At 40.4% G+C, this 22,006-nt stretch overlaps 1 protein-coding gene across 1 annotated transcript; it reads right to left on the bottom strand.

Annotated features, from left to right (window-relative positions):
* Positions 1 to 1,017: 1,017 nt before the first annotated feature.
* On the bottom strand, positions 1,018 to 21,887 carry mpc2b (mitochondrial pyruvate carrier 2b). The gene is made up of 5 exons (XM_034011593.3): positions 21,528 to 21,887; positions 6,093 to 6,133; positions 4,961 to 5,045; positions 2,511 to 2,622; positions 1,018 to 1,425 (listed from the first exon to the last, which is right to left on the bottom strand). Exons 1-5 carry the CDS (start codon positions 21,625 to 21,627, stop codon positions 1,362 to 1,364), a joined length of 402 nt encoding a protein of 133 aa, XP_033867484.1. The 5' UTR covers positions 21,628 to 21,887; the 3' UTR covers positions 1,018 to 1,361.
* Between the last annotated feature and the right edge of the window lie 119 nt (positions 21,888 to 22,006).

The raw sequence follows: 22,006 nt of genomic DNA on the forward strand, positions 1-22,006 counted from the left end.
TGGCTTCAACTACTGTTAGTACAGTCGCACTGCTTTATCGGGAGAAGTAAAAATATCCTGAATAAGCTGCTGTCCCAAGTAAACGAGAGGCATTCAGACTACCAGTCACACTTTTTTGTTTATAAATGAAAATAATTTGTTTATAAATTAAAAGAAAAAGAATGGAATTACATCACATTATGATTAAATCTTAAATACATCATTTAAAATTAGTGCATTTTTTTTTATTCCTAAACAAAATGGAATTGCTGTTTTTTATTTCTACATGAAATGAAAAATAATGAAATCCCATCTTATCACAAGGCCAGGCACTGCGATATTGACATGCCAACTTTCTTTGCCACAACAGCCTGAGACTCCAGCTCCAGAGTTCAGCGTGGTTTACACAATTCACAAAAAATCACGGCACTGCGCCACGTGAACTTGTCTTGCTCTGAAAAGCAATCTCCGATAAGCATTTGAAAATACTATATCCCAATTAAACAAAGTCACACAGTTAAAGGACAGAAATAGCATTGGGAAGCACCGTCTCAGTTGATCCCATTGAAGCAGAAATCCCGATTAGGCGGTGCGGACTGTACTGTATTCAAAATTCTTGCACTACGGTGTTGAAAAAAAAACTGACCAGAATTACTAACTAATTGTGTGCAGAATATTTCCCTGCATGGAAATTACAGTTTAACGACTGTGTGTGTGTGAGAGGGTAAGACAAGGAGGTAGAGGGGGAAAGAACAAAAAAAACAAAAAAAACATGGCGGAATGTTAAAAGTAATTGCTGGTTTCACAGACTCCAATTAGCACTAATGTTGAGCTACCTAGTGTTACTTAAGATAAGGTAATCCCTGATTGGTGCTAATCGGGTTCTATGAAACCTGCCATATCTATTAATATTCAGTATGTTAAATATTCAAGACTTCAAATATTAGAATAAAACTGAAATAAAAATGTTAAACTAGCGTATCTAATAGATTTCAGTCATGAAAATATAACTAATACAAATAAAATAAAAATAGCAGATGAGAGAATTTTTTTTATTTAGTGGGAGACGATCCTTAATACAGTTTAAAACCAGTAACAGGCCATGGAAATTGGTGTAGAATCTTAAACAAAAACCTGTTCTAATACTATTCAAAAGACCAGACATTTTCAATTCATTTATAAAAGAAACACCAGTGCATATGTATTGATAAATACATATATATATTAAAAAAAGCTAGTGCTTTCTTCATTCTAAGTGTGCGTTAATCTCCACCTCAATGGTTATTTAGTTCCATTTCTCTTAATGAGAAAGGCACTGGAGAATTTTAAATGACTATTTAACCTAGCTCCCTTTCAATCCCTGGATCAGGATTCATTTTCACTCATGACTGATGAGACTCTGTTTCTTTTTGTTGTTTTTCTTTTGCTTTAAGCTCCCGGTCATATCTGCAAAACAAAATGGGACACAAAACTGTCAGGAAATAGTTAAAGAAGTTAAAAACAGACCTTGGACTCCTAATGTTAGCTTAGGCACTGTAGTTCAATAGTAGAGCTAACATGTCTCTAAACTGACGGCTTTGAGGTACTGCAATAAATAACACGCAAGCTTCCGTGGCTCCTCACATGTTTCTAAGTAACTCATAAGAGGCATTCTGCATTAGCCTGAGAAAAGAGGAAGACACAACTACAAAAACATGGTACCTACAAATAAAATGAATGGTATGTGTATTATCTCTTCAATAGTCATATTTATACTCAATAGTATACTCAATAGTCAATTCTCGTAAAAACTAACTTCGATTAGATGAATTTCCTACATAGTCCCAGCCAAATTTAGCAGTTGCTTATTGTAAATTACTTCTAATACAAATCCACAACACAACTTTCCTGTTGGTGCAAATAAGAAAAAGAAAGATGTTGCTGCAGATTTCAACATTCCCACAAACACTTTGCTGTTCATAGGTCTGTATTATCGTACCCTCTGTGGATTCAAGTCGTCAGTGTTACCAATTTGCTCAATACCCGACATTCAGGACGCCTTGCTTTTGTGTTTTAAAAATGCCTGTGATCAGAATGGGACATGCAGGTTTCAAGTGCAGTTCGTTTGCAATGTATACTTTATAAAAATTCACTTACAACTGTATTTTCAAGAAAATGCACAATACCTTTAACTTGTCATTGTTCTGTAATTTAAATTTGATTTCAGTCTTACTGTAACTTCAATAAAAATTGACAGTATGCATTTAGCTTAGACTACTGAATTTTTTTGCGGGTCCCTTGAAACCGGCATTAATGAGAATTGACTGCAATTATTTTCTTTCTAAAAAGGGAGGTCTTACCAGTTACATTTTTAACTTTTGTTCTAAAGTGGCTGTAGCCAAAAAAATGATTCCATAAATCTCCAAGGAAGTGCAAGACATGAACACAGACTTCTTGAACCTAGTACAGTACCAGATATCATCATTATCCAACAAGAGACAGCAACCTTAGACCGCAATCAGGACTTTCCTCAATGGGAGATTCACACTTACTTCCAGATACGGTAAAGCTGGGATCCTCCGGCACAGCCCAGAAAGAAGTTAACAGCAAATAGGCTCCAGTTTTTTGGAATAATGACCAGAGAGTATCTGGACCAAACTAAACCTGTGGGCAGAGCAGATATAAACTATAGAAACATTGGGTAAAAAAGGCAAGCTGCAGAATAATATGACGAGCATTCCCTTGCTTACAAACACATATTACAACATAGAAAGAAGACTACATTTTACAAAAGTACAACAAATAAATAATACATTGACTGAGCTTCTTTATATATGTGGGTAAAGGCAGAGCATGTTCATGGGATACTTGGCAATTAGACTGTTTCATTGATAGTCTCACAGTTTAAGATGTAGTCTGGCTGGCTGGAGAGACTACATGTACAAATTACAAGTCAGAGAAGAACGTGGAGGAGAGCATTTACTGCATGGCTGGGTGTTTAATAGAGTCCTCCATTTATTTATTTGAAGAAATGTTAGTATGGCAGATCCACTTAGATGCAACACCTCATTTTCAGGGATGGCCTGCCCCCGTTACAGGGATTCAGGACTGGAAGTTATGTTTGTTCCTAATGAACTGTGCTTAGGGATGTATCAGATTAACTGAAAATAAAATAAATGTTTTGAGAAACGAGAATCGCTTTTTTGTTACTTTGGATTTAATCACAAACAACGTGTAAAACAAATTCAAATTCAAACAAATGTTCCTCTTTATTTGCTCTCTCTGAACCCTTTTGGAATGAAAAAAAAAAAAAAACTGGTGATGTTTGCAAAACTTTAAATAAATGTTCAACATATTAATTAAATAGTTTGATCCCCCCCACCCCTTTAGAAAAAAAATATACAAATTGTGCAAATATTTCATTGGAGCAATGTTTTTTAATCTTGTCCCATATCTATCATCCTAGTTTTACAATTACCTTGTTAAATCACAAATACAATATATGCATCATCCTTGGCAGTCACCATTGCAGAAACATGTTTTGGGGTGAAATGAAGAACCAATGTCCCACAGAGTCATTCTGTAGCAAACTGATAATATTTGGGGTACCACTGTACCTCTGGGATGGATTTCTAATTAAAATATTGTGCACTAGAACCACCATGCGGGTCAGTTTGACCCATTTTGCATTTAAAATGTTAATTACTCTTCTGTTGTAAATCGTACGTGTAAGTCAGTTTTTGACTATTCCTAAATATTGAATAGCCTGACGGCGTTTGATATAAACAGTTCTACCTAGAACCGCCACATGGGTCAATGTGACCCATGCATTACAATACATGTCTTTTTTTAAATAAAGTAAGATATTCTATTTTATTTGTAAATGCAGCAAACAAGACACGTCTCCTCCTAGCACAGGTGTTTTTTAATTTTTTTTTATTTCAAGCCTTTCTTTGTTTGTAGACTGACTACGAGACAGAGGTTGCTATGATTGTGAATTTGTCAAGATGCCAACTCAGTGAAAGCCTAGTTGCTTATTTTTCAATGTACCTGGGAGACAACAATCCTTCATTTTATTCCAGAAATGCAACTGGGAATATATCAGAAGGAAATATTTAATCTTGAAAGTAGTCATTTTGATTGGAATATGGCAAGCTGCACTCAGCAAACTGAAATGACAGGTAGGGTAACAACTTATGTGCCTAATACGAAATGTATGTTATATATTCTTTTTTATATTACTTTTAGAAAAAAAAAACATTTCAGTTTTACAGGTTTGTATGTACCAGTTTACACAATAGTGTTCAGTGGAACTGCGTCTGTGTTTACAACACAGCTCCTGGATGCAGGCACAGACAGCTGGCAGACGCGTACGCTCCTCCATAGAGTAAAATGCAGCCGTCATACCAGAAGTAGTGTTATTATTTTTATGTAGCATTAGAAACAATGATTTCGGTTTTATAGTTTTGTGTGTACATGTATCCGTTTACACCTATACACGGGTATATGTACGTACCCGTTTCTTTTGAAATGTGTTTTTTATTATATTTTTTCACTGTTTGTAGTCGTGTTGTATATGTGCTCATTTTAATGTTTTATGTTTAATTTTCCATTTAAATACAATGTTTTTGCGATTCAAATGTTATATATGATATTCATGCATAAAACTTTTCTGTTGTATCCGATAGTATGTCTTTCATTTTCATAACAAAGCAGTTTAAAAATGTATGGGTCAAATTCCGGCGTTTCTAGTGTTAAAGAGGAGACGATTTGCTATTCAGGGGACTGAATGGGACACAAAGGGGAAATCAAATGTCCCAGTCATTCTATTTCAAGTCTGATGGCATCATCATCAGTTGGTGGTGGCCATTGTTAGACAGGTTTGACTATTTTTTACCCAATTTTCTGCAGCAGATTATGTTTCAAGACAATGATGACCAAATAAAGGAACATAAGAAAAAAAAAAAAAAAAGGTGAAGCAGCCCCTTTTCCCCTTCTATACCTGTGGCGGTCAACACTGCTGACTGTGAGGTACTGAGTTTTTCTGCTGGCCGGGTCATGTCTGCTAACCCTGCAATTACCAAGCCCTGGAATGATTGACAAGAGAAAGTTTCCATGAGCCATGACAGTGTATTACAGCTGACAGACTGAGCCCTCACTCAGGGATTGGGTGAACCACGCTAAGGGATAAACAATCCAGGAGAGCCAGCCAGAACGCGGTCACCTCTTTGTCTATAATAAGCTTCGGAGGAAGCTGTGGGTCGATTACACTACGTTTCCTGGTTTGTCCACAATATCTCTTTGCATGGTTCACATTCTAGTCCTGTCTTCATTTTGAAGGTACAACAGCCCTCTCCTCCGTGTTGATCCACGGTTCTATTGTATAAAGGGTATCCGAGTTTACACTGTGTTTGACAGTTTGTCCCTTTCAGAGGTATTCTTTAACACTGCGGCATCTTTTACGTCGAGTTCTACGTGGAAAGGGACCAACATTGCACAGGGGACTCCAATACATGTGGACCAACAGGAAGAGGGCTGTTCTGTTGTCTTTTTATTTTTTATAAATGTCTGAAGAATTAATTTGAATAGCACACATTTAAAAAGGAAAGAAACCATGGTTTGGGTGTTTATTCTCACAACAACCTTTTGGTGAAAATTACATTCTGAATAAAACAAAATTAAAAGCACACTCTTGCAAAATGTTTCTGAACCTTAGAATTGATAATATTTAACATTATAATAATATTAATCAATTTATGTGTATGAAAAAATAAAATGCATGTAGTACTCCTGTACATTTGCAATTTTAGATCCAAAAGCTTTTAAGTAGTGCTGCACAAACAGATTATTCGGCTCAAACTCTCCACAGGTTAGGGTCATTGGTGTAGATTGGGCTAATTCAACATTGAAAGTGAAACAAGTGAAGAAACAGCTGCTTGGATTTGTGTGGGTTGCAGATCCAAGCAGCTTTTTCTTCACGTGTTTCACTTTGAATGGTAAATTAGCCTAATCAACACTAATGAACCTCATCTGATTGTCAGCAGCTGATTTCTGTGAAGAGCTCAAACCGAATCATGAAATAACCGGTGTGTGCAGCGGTACTTTTAAATAACACACATCAACATCACACTCACCCATTTCATTACAGGGGCCCAGAAGAAAACGGTTCTTGGACCTAGAAATGGAAAAAGAGAATAAATAAATAAAAGTATGAGGCCTTTTTTTAATGGTACAGACACATGAATGCATGCATGAATAATAACACCTGCATACAAAAGGAAATTATTCCATGTAGTTCAATGTTCTGTTTCTTTCAACAGATTTATATTTAACACTGGGTCATGTGCATGTCTGTAGCTTTGGAATTTCACAGGGATCAAAACGACGACTGCTCTGGGCTTAAATAAGCTCAAGCATGCGTCAGCCCAGGTCAGTACAAGTTTAAGAATACGTAATGAAAAGAAAAAAGGTCAAGAAGACAGTCAATTACAATTATTTGAGTGCACTGCAGGCGGGCGGGCGTCTCATTCTGGATAATATTACAGTACTTCTGAAGCTCTGCAAAAACAGGACAAACCATAGTGATCTCTAAATCAGCTACCGACTATGTTCCTTGTGTGAAAATTTCAGAAAAACTGTCTAGTGCATTCACCCAATGTTGCACCTGTAGTAACACCTTTTTGTCACAAAACTGATTTACACAGATTAGTATGCTTATCAGCCAATCAGTTGTCTGGACCTTGGAAAAGCAGATCACTGGGACTTACATTTACAGTAAATTTCATGTGGTGTGGTTCTGAAAATACAGTGGGATTCACATGTTCCCTCCCTCGCTCTGTAGATTATAGCATGCCGCCGGTCGCGACAATGACAATTGTGCATTTTCTGAAAAACTTTGAAATCAGTAGCACTGATGAAATATGGAAATAGCTATTACAACAGCAGCAGGGGTTGCTGTGGTCTTCCATTGAAGAGGAGTAAATGTTTCTGCAATATGTAAACTGTAAGCAATCAATGACCTTTTACCCCAACTCTCAAAAACAGATGCACCCACTAGCCAATGCATTTCTACCACGTTTCCATAAACTGCATTAGCCTACCTTCAATTTTCAAACTTAAATACACCTACTGTGGTTTCACTAAAAGGTATCTGATTTGTCTGTATATAATGTTTTCTCTTGATACAGTAAATCTTGCAGACTGTCCTTCAAAAGACTAACCACTGTTACATCATATGCATTGTGTAAATAGGGCAATGCCACTTCAACTTTCAATGAGAGTTAATATTAGTTTGAGCCAGTGATAAAAGAGAATACAATAGACATTGTACATAGCTCAGTTTGCATAACACTCGCTTACAGTAAAATGACAGCATATCGGTATTACAATGGTTAAATGTGCATTAAGCTTCGATTTAAGATTAAGGTTAATATTTTTTTTCTAATCAAAACCAACTTAGTAGTTGCACTAACAATAATGTAATATGTATGCGATTGTTTTGCTAAAAATATAATTTTAAATCGGTTGAAGTTATGACCAAATTAGAACACTTCTTTTAATTACAAGTTGTTCTAAATATATTTTAATTAATCACGATATGTCTATGTAAGCATACTCCTGATACTGGTTTTGTTACCAATACTAGCAACTCTGTTATTGCACCGGAATTTCAATAACAAGGAATGTACACATCAGATAAAAAAAAAAAAAAAAAAAATACAGCTTTATCCAACAGACACATTCCCTTTGAACCAGCTCAATACAATTCAGTTAATAAAAGTGTTGGTATTTAAATATGTATTTAATTTTTATTGGCTTATAACTATAAACTTTATTAAACATGTATCTCCACTGCTGCCTGACTTGGTTTTTAAAGTGAAGAAATCAAACACAGGTATCCTCTTGAGCATACCAAGTCTATGACAACAGGAGGAACAGGTAAAGTTAGTTTAGATTATGCACATTTGGTTTTCCAGAACTCAGTTTCAAGTACAGCTTGCTTCTATTCGTCATGGTGCTCTAGCTAAAGGAAAACAACATTTTTTTGCACAGCAAAGGAGAAATATATAGACCCACATTTTACTGAAGTTAAACAATCATTGCGTTTTGTTAATTTCACCTTGCGGTAGGGATAACAACCACAAAAGACAGAATGAACACATAAGATGTCACTTCTGGCCAACACAAATATGCACATTTGTACCTTACAGTCTAGAACAAATATTCCAATTGTCCCAGCGCTGGTTACATCTACACAGCGATTCTGAAACTTCTACATGTAAACTCGCCCTTTGACATTAATCCTATATTTGTCTGATAGTGGAAGCATTCACTGTATTGAGTTTAATATACAGTATTCACATACTGTTATTATTTAATGACAAATCAATTTGACTCCTGTACTGGACATTCTAATTTTCTCATATGTGAACCTAATTTACTGCCTCAAAGAGCTTTGCATTGTCATTGGAAATGTAATTCCATTCCTGGTTTTTAATACATTTTTGTCTTGAAATTAACTGAACACCATTTAGTGCATGTTCCTCAAATCTAGCAAGTAAATAATAACATTAGGAATGTCACAAATCGTGTGTGTGAAAGAATTTCTTGTAATAAACACCCGATTTAGGCAAGGAGTTGCATCAGTTTAACCAATCAATCAGAGGCCAGAACAAATGCAGGTAAAGATTTCTTGCTAAAGAATGTCCATGTTCACTTCCAGCATAAATGGGTGATTAGTTTCCAATATATTGTAAAAGAATTATTTTGGCAGAAACACAAATACTGGCACCTGCGCTGTGGGACTAACAAGAGGCTAGGGGTATACAGTCCATCTGTGTTGACTGGAAATGAGTGCAAAAACTAAATAAAACCACAAATAAAAAAAGAAAGGTCTCAAGAGACATTAACCAAGGCCACCCCAAACTCATGAAATCCAGTTCAATTGTGTCAGGGGTTTTCAACCATGTCTTGAAGCTGTACCCCTTCTGTCTGGAGGTTTCAGCTCAAGTACCTTTACAACTTGTGCTCAAAGAATGGTACCGCGCTTTAATAAACGGCAGAATAATCTGATCAACACATCTCTTTTTTCCCTGTTTATTTAACATATAATTTGTCAACAGTTTTGGACTGACAAACTGCTGGTTTAGAACAGAATACCAAACAGTTGGCTTAATTCTAAAAACTTTTAATTGGATGCACAGAATTAAAATTTAGGAATATCTTTGGAAACACTGGTATTTGCTTTCTATTCGGCAAAGTTATTATAAATAATACAAAATAGCCTGCATGTTTACCACGTTTAATAACACGTTTACCACGTTACCATTTACTTTGCATCTCAGCATAATTGTGTGTGCCATTTAAAACGTTTACAATATCAAAAACATTAACCTCACGATAAAACTATAATAAGTAAACATTTTTATTAAAGCCAGCATAAAAATTCACCAAATGGACTTTGTATAACTTTCTGTTGCTTTGCAATTTCTGTAGACTTATTCCTTCGTTTTTCGTTTTTCAAACGCTGAAAATATATTCAACCAGCCGCTATTACTGTTACTAAAATGAAGCCGCTGTAATAAATAAAACAAAAACCGTCAAAGTATGAGTATTGTGAGTACTATTTAATGTTTACTGGAGGATTTATACTTCTACAAAATGCAGAAAGATTGTATTTCACTGATAGACAAGCTGAAAACAGCAAAGATCACAAGCAGCACAGAGCGCTCTCCATAGGCACAATCGCCAGACGCCTGCTTCACCCACCCATGGGCATCACTAGCTATGAGGACACCGAGATCATGTCCTCGGTTGTTTTTTTGCATCATCAGTGCTGATGCTCATGTAAAAATTCTGGTAAAGTTCAAAAGACTCCTTCATTTTCTCTGTTGGTTTGCCGTGTAACATAGATTTGGAGGTTGCATAGTAAATACCAAGCAGTCATATAAATACTGCCAGCTATAGTTTGAAACCTAAGTTTGACCTCTGTACAATGTCAGGTCTGGCTACAGCGCTGCACCCACACTAGTAATAATATATCAGAGTGGAAATTCACTGAATCAAAATGCATGCAGGTGGAAAGTGCAGACTTGATGGATTCTGCAAGTTTTTCTTTCATCTGCAGTTCACTTTGAACTGCTAAACAAAAATGAAATATTTAAGTGCATTGGTTTAGAGATAATATGAAATACCGTTAAAAAAAAATCAATTCAAGATCATTATTTCATCTTTTACTTTAATGGTTATTTGTTCTTTTCTCATGCATACCCCTATGACCTTTAGAAGCACCCCCTGTCATTAAGGCAATAGCATGTGGTAGTCAAAATATAATCATGCTGTTTTTTGCTGTTGGTTTTGATCGTAATGCAACACAAATTTTTGACACCATCTTAATGATCTGAGTGGCATTAGATTTACACGGCTGCGGTCTCTCCCTGGCTTTTTACTGTATATTCATTTACAGATAAAAATACACCAAAGAGAAAGTCATTCACTGTCAGAGCTAGTTGGTACAAAAAGGGCCCAATATTTGTAAATGAAATGCTAGACCAATCTCAGATTAGATCACTAAAATACCCCACTTTAAAGACAGTTTAACTTGGCCAGTAGCCCTAACTGCATATAAAACAATCCTACCATAGATTTGCTTTTTGAAATACTTGCTAGCTTGCGTTTTACTACCCCACCTCTTCCTGTCTTGAGGTTAGTGAAACAGACAATGTTACAGAACTAATGGTGCAATAACATACTTCTATTACAGACTGAAAGCTATGGGGTGACTACAACATGCCATTCCAGACAACTATTTTGCCAGAGAAGCCAGACCTTTAATATGAGAATCTCTTCTTGAATCTGTACTTTTCTGTCATCGGTATGGTCAAGAACACCAATCATGCATAAGTAGTGTTCCGCGTTTCCGGTTTATTCAGAATTTTACAGAAAAATGACAGGATTTTTTTTTTTTTAACTGGATGGTTTTTACTGATTTATACCTGATTTGTCTATTTAATATTTTCCAGGTACTATTTTCTAGGAAATGCACACTATTTTAATTAAAATGCTGTTTTGACTCCGACATTGTAATAAGCAGCCCTACACTGTATCCTAGGGTATAGCAGACGTTTAGACGTCAGAGGATCAAATAACGTTCAAATGTGGTTCTCTGTCACTTCAAACACATTATCACCTGATTATGTTGGCCAATCAAAGTCTGATTATTGTGGCAATTGCTTGGCATAGTAACTACTAGCTTGACCAAAATCTAAATTGAAATACTTACATGAAAATATAATCTGTTTAGTGGATGAGGCATGGGGAGAAAACGTAAATCAGTTTATGAATATTCAAAAGAAAACTAATGTCGTTTCGAAATCTACGAAAAGCAAAAATAGCAGAAGTGGGTCAGATGCGCAGATGATGTATAGCGCTGCAAATACTGCTGCATTGAGGTACATGTTTGCACTGACAATAAAAGAACATACTGAAAAATAAGCAACACATTCAACTAAAACAATAAAGTGAACCGAGAGACAAGCAATCCATTTATGCAGCTTTTAAACGCAATTTAATAAAAAGAGTGCAGAATGACTGTGTTAATGAGTTTGTCAGTGCGTTGTGCTTTGCTGGACAGCCACTGTTTATTGCAGAGAGGTATGTATTGGTGACTTTGTGCGACAGTACTGTCTGTCCATCAGCTAAAACACTGCCTAACGCCGACAATCTTAATTGTAAATATTTGACAGAAAATCGTGATTTAGTTTGTAAATTTATGGAACGCATTGATGGAAATGTCCAGTGTGATTTTTGATGCGTCTCCCGATGGCTTGCACCGTCCAGTTCTGTCAATTTTCTTTTCTTTTTATGATTTCAAGGTGACTAAACCTGGCTTGTTTTGTGCTGATGTCATGTTCATACCTTCTGTAGATCCTATTTCCGTCAGCACATCGATTGGCCAAACGTTTGCAAAGTACCAGCTAACTTGGGATGTGGCTTCGACTTGCACAGATCCTGCTTCAATATACATGCCAGGGACATTACACTTAATCAGAAAACAGAGCTGCTACGCATCATATTACATGTGAAGTGTGTATACTGAGATTTTTTCCCCCCCGATTTTTACCGATGTTTCAATTAAAAACTATTTATTACTGATTTTATCCCTATTTTAATATATGTAAAATAAACTCTGAAAAATTCCCAGAATTTTTTTTTTTAAAGATAAAAACCGAAAAGGCGCAACACTATGCATAAGCTTGATCAGTCAGTTGCTGGTATACTACAATGTGAGGAAAATATGTACTGCAACATTCATTGATAATCTGGCTAAAGGTCTTTCTGAATGAATATGCCCTCGATGTCTGGAGTTCAGTTCCCATCTCAGCCACAGACTTGGATCTATTAAATTAATCTAAACAGCAGCTGATCTCAATTGGCTGATCTCAATATTGCTGTTATTTAGAGTAAGACACAATGCATGCCAGTATAGATAGTGTACAGTATTTCTGTCTGTAAACCCCAATCATTTTAACTGATGCAGTCAGTTAGCCTTAAAACTGTGACGAGGGAAATTAAAACACAACATACACTGTGCATAGTGCCATAACAATATCCTAAAGTGCTGCACAATCACTTAGCATCCAGTAACAGATAGGCAGATAAGCTACCATGGAGTAATAAACAAACAAGAGAATGCTATACTAATTACAGTAGATGACAGATTTTTGTTTGAAATGTCAATCATCTCGTGTCTAGGATTTCAGGCTAAATAAAAACTAGTAATAAAGCACACATTATCTAGATCTTATGTGGGGGTGCTTCCTGTATATGTTATGGACTTTTTACTTTAATATAGCTATTTACATGTTACTATTAAAGCCAGAAAGCTCTCTTGGAGTTCACAGCATCATTAAACCCAGTGACATGGTGTAAAGTCCTTTCCCTTCAAGGAAATATTTCAGTAAACTGTGCTGTGAGACAATGAGATACTAGTGCAGTGTTCTCAGCCAATCGGTGAGAGGGGAGTTGGCTGTGGGCTGTCCATTAACAGTCACATGTAAAAAAATGTCCTCTCTGAACTGCATCAAGTGAGTGAAAAAATGAAAAGCACTATTATTTCCAAAGTCCTTCAGGTGTAGAAATAATACAACTAATAATGTACATGTGACTGCCAAAATATAAAGTCTTGCATTGCAGAATTTGGTAGCAGGCCATATTTAAGCATTTGGCCTCCAAAGCCTAGTATTACCTACAGGGAAGATATTCTGTTTATTTAAAGATTTTTCTGTTGCTGTTTTTGAAAACTACCTTACATTTTCTGAGCTTGAGGTATTTTACTGGGAGTTAAATGTGCAAGCTGCACTGAAATTATGGTTTAATTAAAAATAAAGCAACATGCATTTGTAAATCTGGTGATAAATTGCACAAACATCAGAGTTCAATTTGCACAATAAGATAATCAAGTAGTCATGCCAGGGACAGCCAGACTAGTAGTCCAGACTTAAATGCAAGAAACTAAGTTTGTGTACAGCCACGGCCAAATGTGTTTCATCATCCTATAGAATTGAACACACTTTGCTTCATAAAGTCGAATTAAACCTGCTGAATAATGTTGTTAACATATTGAATTACATACCGCTTTGTAGTTTTCCAATCTTTGCCTTACTGTAAAATAAAATGTCAATTTAACTAACATTAAAAGCAGTTGGTCAATGTAGGGTCTTTAAAATATAAACACATTTTTCTACAGTTGTGTAGTAAAATATACAGCCTTGCAGACCCCTTACCAGCATATTAATGCAGGGCTCAGAATTAACAGCAGTCATGCGGCAATTTCCATGGGTGCCCTTCAGTGTTGCCAATTTAGCAGTTTTGTAGCTAGATCCAGCGACTTTTGGGTTTCCCTAGCGACAATAACATTGTCAAAGCGACTAGTGTCAAATCTAGCAACTTTCACTGCCGACAACAGGGATTTTCAGAGAAAGAAGTCACCAAATTGTATCACCACAACATAAGGTCACAAGCAGCTCAATACACCAGGCCTCTCTCGTCCTGAAGTAGTACAATGGTGGCGTTCTGCACAGGTCTGCACAGTTCTGGACAGAATCGTAGAGATGCACGTTTTTCGAGGGCTGCTGCGGGACATCACTCAACTCCACCCACATAAATCTGTGCAGATCCTGCACAGCCCAGCGCAGCTTTAAAAAGTTGCTGTGGAGACTGGTTGTGGCTGTGAACCAAAGAGATCATGAGTGACCTGCTAAACCGTAATGCACATAACTACTACAACTGCTGCCCCCTTATTAGTGGAAGCGAACGACATCAATTATTTAAACAATGTACTAAATCCGCGATAAGTGATGTATAATGTTACAAAAAAATCAATTACATCAGACTAACTGTATAGGTAGATAGGTAGGGCAGCAGTGTGGAGTAGTGGTTAGGGCTCTGGACTCTTGACCGGAGGGTTGTGGGTTCAATCCCCAGTGGGGGACACTGCTGTTGTACCCTTGAGCAAGGTACTTTACCTAGATTGCTCCAGTAAAAACCCAACTGTATAAATGGGTAATTGTATGTAAAAATAATGTGATATCTGTATAATGTGAAATAATGTGATATCTTGCAACAATTGTAAGTCGCCCTGGATAAGGGCGTCTGCTAAGAAATAAATAATAATAATAATAGATAATCCAGACAAATATAAACAGAACATTTAAAAATTATCAGCCATCATTAATACATTTAATATTGTTTATATTGGTGTTTACTCTGGTTACACGATTCCAAGAGGAGTGGTAAATTATCTAGCGACATATTTGGCGACTTTAGAAAGTCTAAATAGCAACATCTAGCGACTTTGTGTGGTTTCTCTAGCGACTTCCTGCTTTGTGGAGTGTGCAACACTGGTGCCCTTAGATTGCCTTTAAAATATATGTCTATTCACTATGACATCAGTCCGTAAAGGGGGAAAAAAAGCTGGCATATCACATGTTTTAAACTGAAGCGTGAGAGGGAGGATAACGATCTGATCAAACACAAATGCCTGGAAGTCCAGAGGTGCTGTAGTAACACCAACAGAATACACCCTAGGTTCATGCAGCAGCTGTGGTCATGACCAGCGTTCCCTCTAAGCTTTTTAGATACTGAGAAACTTGCCGTTTTTGACTGAGAAAGGGTAAATTATCAGTGAGAAACCTTTGGCCACGCATTAACCCTTTTAATATATTATTTTTGCTGCATTAAGTATATCAACAATTTTACAATTTACTTTAAATTAAACCAAGACATTTATTGTGACTCTGCCTCTGATTTTGAATCATCGTGTTTACTATCTTAAACTACAATCTTACTTACAACATTGTTCCTAGCAATCTTCTAACACCTCAAACACTCTCATGGACCAATTTACCTGAAGACCTGGCATTCAGAACTCAAAAATATTAAAATGTGGATATTGGTACCAGTATGTGCTAAATTAATTGGAAGCCAATTTAATTTACATTAGCTCTTCAGTAGCTTGTCATAAGGTTATAAGAACTGGGCTTAGCCAGAGGAAGTAGCTGTATGGATTAAACGGCAGAAGATTAGGAGTAGTATAGGCTGATGTGATGTACTCTAGAGATCATAAAGTTGCCGATAGGCCCCTTCCTGGGATGACGCACTCGGTCCCGCCCACCTAAGGATTAAAACCATCATCCTGAGGAAGCCATTTTTCTTTTTCCATCGAACCTGTGAGGGCGACCGATGCAAACTCGTGGTTGGTGGTGATCTTCTCTTTCAGGGAACCAGAGTTACAGTAAGTAACTTAACGTTCCCTTTCAATTCGAAGACGACCACCAACGACATTATGTACGGGATAATGTATACCAGAGCCGTCGAGAGGGAGAAGGAACGGCAGCGTGTGAGCTTACACCCTCAAGGACCCTTGTGCCTAATGAAGGCAGGGCAGGATCTACCACATTAAGGCGGTAGAACCTGTAAAAAGTATGCGGCGTAGCCCAGCTAGCCGCAGTACAAATATCGAACATCAAGGCCCCTCTGAAGAGGGCCCAAGATGTAGCCAACCCTCTAGTGGAGTGTGCAGCTACCCTCTCAGGTGGGGGATCATTATATGCAGTCGAGACTGTGTCCACAATCCAATGTGAGAGACGCTACTTTGAGAGGGGCTGTCCTAGGGTCCGTGTCCCGTGACTGACAAAGAGCTGGTCAGACTGATGCAGAGCTCTTGTCCTGTCCACGTAGCATCTCAATGCCCGCACTGAGCAAAGGAAATTCAATCTCTCATCCTCCGTTGAAGCAAACAGGGGTGGATGGAAGGACCCCAGTTCCACAGACTGATTAATGTGGAAGGCTTTGATCACCTTGGGTAGGAAAGCAGGGTCGGTGCGCAGAGACACCCTGCTGCCATCCTCCCAAATACACATGCAGGAGCTGTGCACAGACAGCACCTGCAGCTCAATGACCCGCTTAGCGGAGGCGATAGCTATGAGGAAGACTGTCTTCATAGACAGGTACTTCAACTTTATGGAGTATATGTGCTCAAACGGGGCCTTCGTGAGAACCTCCAGTACAATATCAAGGCTCCATTCAGGGAGAACAGTCCTCCTGGGAGGGTGTAATCGCAGAGCGCCTTTAAGAAATCAGGTTGTCAAGAAATGTGCGCCCGGAGACACTGAATCTGCGGGGGCATGGCATGCAGAAATAGCTAAATACACCTTCAAAAAGTGGAAGGTGACGTATCAGCATCAAGCAGTTCTTGCAGAAACTGTAAGATAACTGGCATAAGGCAAGAGATTGGGTAATGGCTTCTAGCCCTTTCAGGGGCCAGACCCATAGCCGGAACCTGCCCGGTTCCGGGTGCCAAAGAGTGCCTCTCGCCTGACTGAGGAGATCCATGTGCAGTGGGATCGCCCAGGGCTGGCTGTGTAACAGCTGGCACAGGGCTGAGAACCAGATTCTCCTGGGCCACTAGAAAAACTGATGCCTCCTCAAACCGGACTTTTTCGAGAAAGGCCAGGAGCAGCAGTATATGCGGGAAAGCATACAAAAACGCTTCGGGCCATTCGTGAGCTAGGGCGTCTACGCCGAGTGGACTGCCTAAGCGGTGGAGGAAGTACCACAGGGGGCAATACGCCGTCTCCGCCGAGGCAAAGAGATCGACCTGCGCCTTCCTGAACCGTTCCCATATGCGCTCCACTACCCGAGGGTGGAGTTGCCACTCCGACAGATGCGGACCCTCTCTGGAGAGGAGGTCTGCTGCCCAGTTCACCACTCCGGGAATGTGTGTCGCCCACAGGGACAGCAAGTTCCTCTGAGCCTATGTCAGTAGCCTGAAGGCCATGCGATGCAACCCCGGGGAGCATAGGCCACCCTGGTGGTTGACATATGCCACCACTGTCGTGTTGTCTGTCTGGATCAACACATGTATACCCTGCAGCACAGGGAGGAAGTGGTGGAGAGCAAGGGAGACCGCTTGCAACTCCTGCATGTTTATATGCAGGGACGTCCAGCGGTCCAGCTAGGATCTGCGTACTCCTCTGCCTTCCCAGACCGCCCTCCAACCCAAGTTGGAGGCGTCGGTCGTCACCACTTGGCGGTTTAACACTACTCCCATCCGCACACCCTCACGCAGGTGAGAGGTCGTCCTCCACCAGCACAGGGCTGCCGAGCACGCGTGAGACACCGTCAGCCGTCGCGTTTGGGATTTAAGTGGAACGCACCAACGCTTGTAGCGGGTGTGTGCAAAGTAGACCCAGCTGAATAGCCGATATGGCTGCGGCCATCAGACCCAACAGTTTCTGGCGACCTGCGATCCCTGTCGAAACAGGGTGAGGCAACCCTGGATAGCTGCAACTCCGTCGCCTGACAGGTATGCGCGCATCGTACTGGAGTTCAGCCAGAGCCCCAAGTACGTTGTGCACTGCCCTGGTGTAAGCCGACTCTTAGCATCGTTGATGGTGAGGCCCAGCCTCGCTAGATGCTCTGTCACGACCGCCGTGTGGGCCACTGCTCCCTCGCGACTGGGAACAGATCAACCAGTCGTCGAGATAGTTTATTACTCTGATCCCCTGCAGCCGCAGGGGGGCCAGGATAGCGTCCACGCACTTTGAAAATGTACGAGGAGCTAGGGAGAGGCCAAATGGCAGCACAGCAAACTCGTAAACGCTTCCCTGAAAAGAGAAGCGGAGATATTTCCTGTACTCTGGACGAATGGGAACGTGAAAGTACGCGTCCCGTAAGTCCACAGTGGTGAACCAGTCGCCCAGCTGGACAGACTGGAGAATGTGACGGTGGGTCAGTATCTGGAACCTCCTCTCTTTTAAGAGCCCATTGAGGAGCCTCAGGTCTAGGATGGGGAGAAATCTCTCTTGGGCACCAGAAAATACCTCGAGCAGTACCCTTCTCCATGGGAGGTGGGGTCTATGAGACGAATGGCTCACTTGCACGGCAAGACGGCCACTTCCTTCTGAAGTACAGAGGCCTGGAAAGGGTCTGTCACAAAAGTATTCGTGATACCTCAAAATGGAGGAGGTCCCAAACAAAACTGAAGCGCATAACCGTTGTGCACGGTGGAGAGCACCCAGGTGTCTGAGGTGCAAGCGCGGCAGACTGGAGACAGGAAACGTAGCTCCATGGCCACCGGCGCAGGGAGCAGGGCCTCGCGCAGTACACCCCTCCATATACGCCATCAGCATGCTCACTGTGTTTGACAGGCAAGTTGCCTGCGCCTCCGACCGCTTGAGGTGCGTTTCTGTCACCCTGCACTGAGGGTTCGGGCACGCCGGGTCAACCCACCCACCGGCAGGGCCTTAACCTTTAACTGTTACGACCATTAATATATGATGAAGAGGAGTGTAGAAGATTTTTTTGTTCCTCTTGGTAAGACGATAGTGACACAATCATATGCTTTTTGTATATTTTGTAAGGCACAGTTAAAGTTATCAATTTTAGGTCTCCGTTTTTGTTTTTTTTTGTTCTCTGCTATTACTAAGATTTTTTTAGTAATTTGTGATTTGCATAGCAGGATTTAGGGGAGTTGTGTTTGACAGTAAAATATTGGTGTGTCCTTGTCCCTGTATTATTAATTGTGTTCTTTTGAGAACTGAATATTGTATTTGGGAGGATTTTTTTTTTTTTTGGTATCCACTTGTGTCCACACTGCTTAACATTATGTGGTAGTAGAATTACCTCTGCTCTCACTTTACAGTTAACTTGTATGACATACTTACCAAACCAAACAGTATGTAAAATAAGATTTTTTTATTTTTTTTTTAACGTTTAAACAGTTGCATAGTAATCGTTATTGTTCAAATTGTTCCATGTTGGTGTATTGGAGCAGATATAGCTTGCATTTTTAAAATTGATTAATTTTGTTGACTTTGTTAATCCGGCCCTGTTTACATGGGATCAACTGGGTAGAGAAATAGTTAATCCGTCCTGAGTAGCACTGTAAATTTGATTAACAAAATAGGACTGTCATCTGGATCAGTGGGTCCTTGGGATGCATATCCTGCTTTGTACTTTACAGTCCACTCACTATTTTATGTAGGAGTCTAACCCTGGCTGTAACTGAGCTGGGACTGCGGCCGTGGCCGCAAGCGTTTGGCCAAAAGCTCCAGGACCTGGGCCACCTGAGCTTTGAGGTCCATAATGTCCCTCGCCTGCTTTGAACGCTTCACCCTTGTCGCCTGCGGAGATGGGGAGCGACTATGGGGAGCCTGCGCATCAGGGATGTCCAGCAAGGGGTCCTGGGACAGTTCATGGAGGAGGGGTTCTGGGACTCCAAGAGCCACCCACGGTCCGGCCACCGAGGACACAGAACTCGCCCTCGTGGCCCTCTCCAACCTATTCTCCCTCACCCGTGGCTGAAAAGCCACACAGATGCTGCAGGCCACCTCCCTCGAAGGCCAAGGTGGCATGTTGGACGTCCAAGCACCGCGCACAGAGGGTATGCTTATCCTCCTGTGGGATCTTTGCCTTGCAGGCCGTGGAACCCTGACTTGTCTAACATCATTTCGGTGTTCTGCATCGGCTGTGCACCGAACACCGCTTGCACTGGCTGTAATGACCGCTCAAGCACTGATTAAATGGTGCAGCGCCATGCGTTCACAAACTAGCGCTGTAGCGGAAGGCACAGAGTACTGCGGGCACCGTATGCCTGTGCACTAGTGTAGCAGTCGGCACCTAGCATCGCGAGTAACGAGCGCACCGAGTACCGTAACCACTACGTGCACCGTGTAGCACCGTGCGTACGTGCACTAACGTTGTTGCAATCGGCCGATCACTGTGTGCACCGTGCGTACCGAGTACCGTAGCACTAGTGCTGTAGCAGTGGGCACCAAGCAATCGGCCGATCACCGTGCGCATCATGCGTCCCGAGTACCGTAGCACTACGTGCACCGTGTACCGTGCAGCACCGTGCGTTCTTGCATTAGTACTGGTGCAGTGGGCACCAAGCACAGTGCATACCGAGCACTAAGTACACCGTGTACCGTGCGGCGCTGTGTCTGTGCACCGACACTGTAGAGCTGCAAGCGAGTAGGCCGTTGAAAGACAGAAAGGCAGAGGGCTCAGTCTTTTCACAGTCGTTGATTCATGGAAAGCGGCTAGCCAGCTTTCAGCACGAATGCAAGGGAAATACAATTGACTCGATTTGACTTGAGAAGCTCTTTTGTATCAACACGCTCAGCTCAACAAGGAGGTCTTACCATACCGTCTTGAGAAGAAAAAAGAGAAATGGTTTCCTCAGGATGACGGTTTTAATCCCTTGGTGGGCTGGACCGAATGCGTCACTCCAGGAAGGGGCCTATCGGCAGCTCTGGTATAGAGCGCTCAGCAATTACCCACCCAATGGGCAGGCATGTCCCATACATAATGTCGTTGGTGGTCATCTTCGAATTGAAAGGGAACAACTATCCCCAATACCGTGGGCAGTTTCTTACTGCAGTCCGTTGCCAACTACAGCCAGGATGAACCAATTTAAAATCAAAATTAATTTTACAAGATGGTGTATTTAAGCGTTTTTCTGTAACTCGTACAACGGGCTTGTTGTACTAGTTTTAGGCATATCAAGATGCAACACAAAACAGTACTACTTTATAAAGATAAAGGTTAGCAGCCACAAACAAAGTTAAAATCTCTACATTTGTTTGAACCGGACACTAGAACATAATTAGTATACTCATAGTAAACGGTATAATACCTCAAATCATTTCGCAAATGCTGCTGTGTAGAGCAATACAGTAAGCAAAACCGTCTGTCTTGAAAATAATCTTCACTGAAATAAAAACATCAACAATGGGATAACTGTGTGCACAGGCAATTTTGACTGAATCCTACTAAATCAATGATTCATACGAACCTCTCCGATGGCAGGCCTGGGTTTTTAAGATAAGAATGTTGTTACACCGGTAAGACTAGTACACCGCAGTATTTTGGACGAAATAATCAACAAAAAAAAACAATTGGTTGACTAGATTTGTTAAAGATGTTAGATTAATATACCAGTAACCACCCTACTTACCAGGAATACAATCAGGACATTACCATTCGTTTTGTTATTACATTCTCACCTGCCGGGTGGTTGTACAAGGGTCTCAGCTTCACCGGCAAAATAAACTCGATTTTGTTCATTAGCCGGTGGTAGGAGGCTCGCAAACCCGTCGCTGCCATGTCGGCTGACAATTGTAATTTTTTAACCTAAAAACTATGTAGGGAAAACAAATTTAACACACAAAAATATAACAGCAAATGTTTCCCCTCTCCACAAGCACTGACAAAACGATGCACTTCTGTCGCTTTCTTTCCCTTGCTGCTGTGGTTGCCCTACTTTCGACCTTCCCTTTATTCGGCCCTCTTTATTCCACTCTTCCGATAGGAGGCCGCTCACAGCACAGAAAAAACCAACATTCACCAGACACTCAACAAACGGAGGTATGTAACAGAACACCACACACCAGTACTGATTGGGCAATGGTGAGGAATGCCATCGGCGGATTGGCTTACATGGATGTCATTTAACTACAGACTGCCTCCATGCAATGACATTTGA

This window comes from Acipenser ruthenus, chromosome 8 (assembly GCF_902713425.1).
Source record: "Acipenser ruthenus chromosome 8, fAciRut3.2 maternal haplotype, whole genome shotgun sequence".
Lineage (NCBI taxonomy): Eukaryota > Metazoa > Chordata > Actinopteri > Acipenseriformes > Acipenseridae > Acipenser > Acipenser ruthenus.